This window comes from Hyperoodon ampullatus (genome assembly GCF_949752795.1).
Source record: "Hyperoodon ampullatus genome assembly, chromosome: X".
NCBI classification, from domain to species: Eukaryota; Metazoa; Chordata; class Mammalia; order Artiodactyla; family Ziphiidae; genus Hyperoodon; species Hyperoodon ampullatus.
Window position 1 is genome coordinate 27983888 of NC_136913.1, and position 8195 is coordinate 27992082.

The 8195-nt window shown below is 48.2% G+C and overlaps 1 protein-coding gene across 1 annotated transcript; it reads left to right on the forward strand.

Annotated features, from left to right (window-relative positions):
* Positions 1–4893: 4893 nt before the first annotated feature.
* On the forward strand, positions 4894–5853 carry LOC307069516 (melanoma-associated antigen B3-like; the record flags this gene model as incomplete). Its single annotated transcript, XM_079727893.1, has 1 exon — positions 4894–5853. One exon carries the CDS (start codon positions 4894–4896, stop codon positions 5851–5853), a length of 960 nt encoding a protein of 319 aa, XP_079584019.1.
* Positions 5854–8195: the final 2342 nt, after the last annotated feature.

The following is an 8195-nucleotide window of genomic DNA, read 5'->3' on the forward strand; positions in this document are numbered from 1 at the left end:
TGTGTCATTTTAAAAAACTAGATTCCACATATGAGTGATATATGATATTTGTCTTTCTGTGTGACTTATTTCACTTAGTGTGATAATCTCTAGGTCCGTCCATGTTGCTGCAGATGGCATTCTTTCTTTCTTTTTTTATGACTGAGTAATATTCCGTTGTATATATGTACCACGTAGTTTTTATCCATTCCTTTGTCGATGGACATTTAGGTTGCTTCCATGTCTTGGCTATTGTAGATAGTGCTGCAGTGAACATTGGGGTACGTGTACCTTTTCAAATTATGGTTTTCTTTGGATATGTGCACAGGAGTGGGACTGCTGGATCACATGGTATTTTTTTTTAATTTTATTGGAGTTTAGTTGATTTACAATGTGTTAGTTTCAGGTGTACAGCAAAGTGATTCAGTCACACATATACATATGTTCGTTCACTTTCAGATTCTTTTCTCATACAGGTTATCACAGAATAGGTCCTCGTTGGTTATCTGTCTTACATATAGTAGTGTGTATGTTAATCCCAAGCTCCTGATTTATCCACCCCTCGCACCCCACGTTTCCCCTTTGGTAACCATAAGTTTGTTTTCGATATCTGTAAGTCTGTTTCTGTTTTGTAAATAAGTTCATTTGTGTCATTTTCTTTTTCAACACATTTTTTAACATCTTTATTGGAGTATAACTGCTTTACAATGGTGTGTTAGTTTCTGCTTTATAACAAAGCGAATCAGCTATACATACACATATATCCCCATATCTCTTCCCTCTTGCATGTCCCCTGCATTGGCAGGCAGATTCTTAACCACTGCACCACCAGGGCAGTCCTGGAATAAAGTTTTTATCTCAAAAGCCAGTGCCATAGTATTGGCTTCTATGCATGTCAGGCAGTGAGCCCTTGCTGGGTAACACTAGTAAATGACAGGCCTGGGACTAGACTCCTGGTCTGAATTCCTCTAGATCTCACACTGTTATACTCCTCTTGGCCTAAAGCAGAGCTTGCATTCCTTGACACTCAAATGTATCTGGGGATAAAGATAAGGACTGTGTGGCTAAAGAAGGGATTGGAATCTATCCAAAGCATTGAAGAATACCTCAGTAAATGCCAGTTAGGAATAAGGAGGAGGAACAGGAATAAGGAGAAGAAACAGATGCTGCTCAGTGACAGTAGGATCATCTCTATATGCAGTGTCAGATAACCTCAGTCAGGGGAAGCACAAAACCATCCTGGGCAGCTCCTTTCCTTTAGAAGTATGCACATATCTCAGATGCTGTGAGTTGGGTTCTAGGTCACCGCAATAATGCGAATATTGCAATAAAGTAAATCACACGAGATTTTGGGTTTCCCAGTGCTTATAAAAGTTGTTAATCCTATTGTACACTTACTAGACAGTGTCTAAAAAAATGCACACATCTTAATTTAAAAATACAAAACAGTAACAATAATAACAAAGATAACTGAGCAGAGAACCCTAAGAAAATAATGGAAGAGTTTAAAATATTTCAAGAATTAACAAAATGTGGCCCAGGGACCCCACGTGAACACATGGTGTTGGGAAAACGGCGCCCATTCACATGTTCAATGCACGGTCACCACAAACTTACAATTCGTAATAAAACAGAATATCTGTGAAGCATGATTAAGTGAAATACGATAAAGAGAGGTATGCCTATAAATCAGTTAAAACAAGTCACAGGTGAGGCTAATTCTGGCTATTGAGAAGGACAGATTAGCATTATTTTTCTCTGGGAGCCCACCCCTGTCCTGGGCCCCCTGCCTTATGTTGCATTTTCCCCATCTCACGTCAAGTCTGGGACATGAAACTACACGGTTTGCATTAGGTACACTGCTCAAGAGTTTGCAGGGATGTGGCATTCCCCAGGAACCTTTTAATCCAAGAGATAGACCAAAGGAACACGCCCCCACCCCCCGAAATGAGTGAGGACTGGAGAGACAACCACGGCAAAATATAGGTCATTCAGAGACCTGCCCAAACGTGCTCTCAGACCTAGAATGCCCAGGCAGGGCATCCTCTCTTATAAGTCTCATAGTTCTCAGCGAGGTCAAAGTCTTGGTCTAAGAAGAACAGCCTCAGTTCAGTAGAGGGAGAAGCTCAGGTTGGAGGGTCAGGGAGGATCAGGTCCCAGGACTGGCCAGGAGTACGGTGGGGTCCCTGAGTGAGGAAAGAGGTATCACTAGACCCACAAATGAGGGGGCTTTACAGACCCCTGCCCCCATTCTTAACCACGAGAGGCCCCAGGCAGCAGAGCTCTAGGGATGAGAAGCCTCCTCGTTTCTATCTGTCTGGTCTCGGCGAGGGAAGGGCTTTGTCTATCAGGATCAGCTCCCACTTCTGCAAGGGAAGGGGTCTTGGCCATAACCAGACAAACCAGGGTCAAGGTGAGGACCTCAGTGCTAATGAGAAGGTCTCTCTCCCAAGGAGGGAGGCTCACAGGGTGGCGCCCCTCTTGTCAGGCAGAGATGGTCAGAGCAACGCCCTGCCTTCCCCACTAGGGACTCGGGGATGTGAGGGCTTTGTTTGGAGGCCGGAGGACTCGGGACCACAGAGGGAGGGGTCACGGGCTCTAATAGACGGCACGGAGAGAACCGCGAGGGAGGATCAAGGGGCGGCTGACCTCTGAACCCCGGGGTCCCGTAGAGCCCCGCCCCTCGCGTCAGCCATTGGAACCCCACGCAAGGCAGCCATTAACGGAAGTGGCTCGCACACTTCTGCTCCGGGGGCGAGGAGCCGGAAGGTTGTTCACAGCGTTTGTTCGGCCAAGGGCGGATTCCCAGGACTGATCTGCAGTCAAGGTGAGGACCTGAATGCGGACCCAAGGGACCCTTCCCCCCTCCCGTAACAAAGGTGACCCCCACAAATCCCGCCTCTGTGATCAAACGTGGAAGGTTCCCGAAAAGCTGTTAGGCTGAGTTCTGCCTGGAAATTCTCAAGGGGGAAAGCCTTAACCTAAGAGAGAATTTCCCGATTCTGTACATGAAGGAAACCTAGGCCCTAAGTGAAGTCAAGGCGGGGTGGGGGTGGGGGCGGGGCCTGAGTGCTAATGAGGGAGTGGAGATGGCAGCAGAGCCGCACCCATGCACTCAGTTCCCGGAGGCTCCAGGCCCGGGGCGGTCATAGGTAGCAGGCCCGGACTTCCCCCCCCACCCCCAGGAGCTCAAGGAGGTGAAGCTTGTGGGCACAGTTCGGTAAAGGGAGGGGTCCCAGGCTCTGACAGATTCCAAGATGGGGGCTCTGTATGTGGGACCTAGGGACCGCCGGCTCCAGAACACTGGAGTGCCACAGACCCCCCGCCCCTGCTGTCAGCTGTCGGAGACCCTGAGTAGTCGTGGCCGGATGTGAGTCATCCTGACTTCGGCTTCAGAGGTTCCAGGAAGTGAGAACTTTGATCTGAGGGCCATGCCTACGGCCGGGCAAGAGAAAATTCCCAGTGCTGGCCTGGAGTCAAGCTGAAGGCTTTGAGTGGGGAGTGAGGGGTACCACTCGGCCCGTAACAAACTGCACTAAGTCTCGCTGCTGCTGTAGGCCCTGGGAAGCCCCAACAGAGCCCTCAAACCGAGTTCTGCCTGAGATGTCTCGGGGATGGGAGGGCCTCGGTCTAGGGGGTAGCTCCGTCTTGCAGAGGGAGGATACCTAGGTCCTAACTGAGGTGAAGGTGAGGGCCCTAAATACTAATGAGGGGGCCTCTCCCCATTTAGGGGTGGCATCACAAAGCAGCGCCCCTACACTTGTGGGAGGCTCCAGCCAGGGGTAGTCATATATGTAGGACCCTGACTTTCCCCTCTAGGGACTCGGGGAGTTGAGGGCTTTGCTCTGAGGCTGGACTGCCCAGGTTACTGGTGGGAGGAGTCCTAAATCCTACGCAGAGTTCAGGTCAGAGACCTGAGTGAGGACTGAGGTGAACACCGACTCTAAAATGTAGGGTCTCATAAATTCTGCCCGCGTTCTGAGTAGAAACCCAGAGTATCTGTCAAGCTGAAGCCCTCTTCTCACTTGTCTGGAGAGTTCAGAGATGTGAGGGTGTTGGACGAATTGAACAGCCTCGAGTCTGCAGAGGGAAGAGACCCAGGGCTTTCTAGGAGTCAGGGTGAGGACCCTGAAAGAACAGTGATGATACCACTCACCCACAAACAGAGGAGACTAACAGAGAGTGCCCCCCTCCTTGCTTGCAGCGCTGGGGAGCCCAGGTATGGAAGTCAGGTGTATGTGAGCCCTCCTTTTTTTCTGATGGTATCAGATTGGTGAGAGCCTTTGAGAAGAGGTACATCAGGTCAGACGCAGGTATCCCAGGCCCTACCTGGAGCCAAGGCAAGGACCCTGAATGAGGACTGAGGACCCCAAGGAGCCCAGGACAGAGTCCCATAGAGCTGTCAGCTGTGGGTGCCCCCCTGCAGGGGCGCTGGGCTGAGGTGCCCCTTCACTTCTTCTTAAGGTATCCCAGGAAGATGAGGACCTGGGTCTGAGGTATAAATTTAGAGCAGTGCAGAGGAGGGGGCCCAGGCCCTGCGCAAAGTTGATATGATGGTCCTGAATATGAACTGAGGGGACCCCAATGCTCCAGAGTAGAGGGGGCTCCACAAGGACTAGATAATTGCCCACTGCTGCTCTCGGCCCCAGTAAGCACCAGGCAGGGCTGGCAGGCTGCAGCCTGAGGCTCACTTTAATTATTTCCACAGGGTTCTTAGAGGACTGGGTGATGAGAACAGGAGTCCTGTGTGTTCGCAGAGCAGTGCCCACACGGAAACCTGCAGAGTGGCCCTCTTAAAGGCAGGGGGGTACCTCCCTGCTGTAGGCGCTCACACCCTCTCATCCTCTCTCCTCTCTGCCAGATCACCCGCTGTCCTACTTGCACTCCTGCCTGTCGTCCCTGACCACAGTCACCATGCCTCGGGGTCAGAACAGTAAGCTCCGCACCCGTAGGAGACACCGCCAGGCCCAAAGTGGGACCCAGGGTCTGACGGGTGCTCAGGCCACTGCAGCCGAGGAGGAAGCCGCCTCGTCTCCTCCTCCTCCTCCTCTTGGAGTTACTACTCCGAGAAAGCCGGCTGCTAAGTCACGTAGCACTCTCAAGAGTCGTCAGAGGGCCCTAGCCACCACCACTAAGCCTGCAGGTGTTTCTCCCACAAGATCATCCGAAGGAGCCAAAGGCCAAATGGAGCAAAAGCACAGTTCCTCTCAGGCCCCCGTCTCCGCCGTGCGGTCTCGAAAAGGCCCTCTAAGGCAGACAGTGAGTTTGTTGGTGCAGTTCCTGATGCACATGTATAAAAAGAAAAGGCCTGTTACAAAAGCACATATGCTGAAGTTTATCAATAAGAAGTGCCAAAAGCAATTCCCTGAGATCCTCAGAAGAGCTTGTTTCAGCATGGAGGTGGTATTTGGTGTTGACTTAAAGGAGGTCGACCGTACCAAGCATTCTTATACCTTTGTCAGCAAAATGGCTCTCCCTGACAATGGGACCATGGGTTGTGGCAGGGGATTACCCAAGACCGGTCTCCTGATGTGTCTCCTGGGTGTGATCCTCATGAAGGGCAACTGTGCCACAGAGGAGAATATCTGGGAATTCCTGAATAAGGTGAGTGTCTATGCTGGGAAGAGGCACTTCTTATTTGGGGAGCCCAAGAAGCTCATCACCCAAGGTTTGGTGAAGCTGAAGTATTTGGAATACCGGCAAGTGGCCAACAGTGATCCAGCACGCTACGAGTTCCTGTGGGGCCCGAGAGCCCACGCCGAAACCAGCAAGATGAAAGTGCTGGAGTTCCTGGCCAAGATCGATCACACCGTCCCCAGGGCCTTCCAGTCTTGCTTTGAAGAGGCTTTGAGAGATGAGGAAGAGAGAGCGTGAGCCAGTGGATCTTCCAGGGTTCTGTCCAGCTCCTGCCACCCAGAATCTGAGGCAGATTCTGCACTTTGCGGCTGAAGAGAGCGTTCAGTGTTCCAAGTAGTGTAGGGCTGGGTGTGACGGAGGGAACAGTGTATAATACCTTTGTGTCCCTGTTCTGTATGGGGAATTTGGAAATACGTCTGTGTTTTTGTTTTTTGCTGTCTTTCAAAGGTTAACTCCTAAATGAAATCTTAAAACCTTAATGTTTTTAAGGTTTTAAGAATAAGGTTTAAGAATAAGAGTTTTGCTGTTTTGTAAAACAGATTGGGAAAACTTCCATCTTATTTAGTAATTTGGTGGAAGATAACATGGCATTGCAATATGCAATTCCTTGAAAATGTGAAGAAGTTAAATATAGTACAGTATAGTATAGTATACTGTAGTATAGTATAGAAAAAGTAAGATGGTCAATATTTGGTTTCCTAATTCCTTTTACTCTGTTTTATAAAATTATATAAATAACAGTATGTGCTTGGCTCATTCAAAAATGTAGAATTAAATCATAATAAATTAGACCTCATGTTCACAGGCTCATTTATTCCCCAAACATGAATTGAGCATCTGCTCTTAGAAGGCTCCTTGCTAGGACTGTGAGAGCTGAGAAGAAAGAAGACCTAGCTACTGACCATAAAATTATAGAGTCGAGAAGCAGCTATCATATAAAGAAAACGGTGATGTATACTCTAAGACCAAAAGGACAAATGAAAAGACAGGATAAGAAAGGAGAGGGGTGGTTTCACATGATAGCAGTCAAATGTAAATTCCCTGATGCAAGGCAGTGGTGGGCCTTGGGAAAATGTAAGTCCTGCAGTGGGAGGTAATTATAAGTCAGGTGCGTGGTGGGCTAGATGAGACTGATAATTTTGAGCAGGGGCCAGATCCTCAGCTGGTGGGCTGTATAGTTGAAGGACAAAGCCTGGAATGGGAAACTGCCCTTAGCAGTTACAGGCACACTTCATTTTGTTGCGCTTTGCTTTATTGTATTTCACAGATACTGCTTTTTCTTTTCCTTTTTAACAAAGTGAAGGTTTGTGTCCAGCAAGTCTTTCAGCGCCATTCTCCCAACAACGTATTCTCACTTCATGTCTCTGTGTCACATTTTGGTAATTCTCACAATATTTCACACCTTCCACCAGCAAAAAGATGGACTCGCTGAAAGCTCAGATGATGGTTAGCATTTTTTTAGCAGAAAGGTATTTTTTAATTAAGGTATGTACATTGTTCTTAGACATAATGCTATTGCACGCTTAATAGACAGCAGTATAGTGTAAACATAAATTTTATAAGAGCACTGGGAAACCAAAATATTCTTGTGACTCACTTTATTGTGCTATTCACTTTATTTTGGGGGTCTGGAACCAAACCTGCAGTATCTTCAAGGTCTCCCTATACTCTGGGGTTGTGGGTAAATCAGAGAGAAATCACCTGAGGCAGGAATAGAATGTGTCCTGTGCTCTTGTCCCAGTGCAGGTGAACACTATGCAAATTAGATGTTTTATTCACGTTGTCATGTCTCCAGGGAGTTTCTGAGAAATAAGGGTGGTACTCCCCTGAGGTGGGATGCCCAGAAGCCACTGGACTGGCACTCTTTGCCCTAGTTGGGGGAGCCAGAGCCCACTCCACTAACAAAAATCATTCAAATTAAGTTATCTTGATTGTAATTTGGCAAACTCTAGGCAAGGAATAGATATTCGTGGGTGGTTAAATGAATGAAAGTGGGAGTGGTTCCCAAAGAAGGGCAACTGAGAGGGAGGTAAGTTTTTGGTCCGTGAAACATTTTAGAGCTTCGTGTTGCATCTACTGAGGAAGTCTACCTCATGTTGACCTTGAATGACATACTCTAACAGGGAAGTAACTAGTTTTCCTTGCTGAGCAGGATTTTGCCGGATAGGGGTTTCTTTGCCCTAGAGCCCTGCTTATTCTCTGGCATCTCCTGGATTGAAAGTTACATCTCAGTGTAGTGGGTTGAAACTCCAGGGGACAAATTAATCATAGTAAGAACTGGCATCCTTGAAAGTCTCAGTACCGGCCAGGCAATGGGCCAGGCACTTCACAGGCATTCTATAAATTCTATCAGTCCCCAAGACAGAGCTTCTCAAACCCATTTCACAGATGAAAAGACCGAGGCTCACAGAGTTTGGTAATGTGTTCAATTTCACACAGCTGTTAAGTGACAGTGTTGGAACTCGACTCCTGGCCTAACTAAGTCTGACGCCCACACTTTTCCATTCCTCCCAGCCCGAGGCCAACTTTGTGTTCCGTAATTCACCTTACTTCTCACTCACTACAAAATATATCTCAGG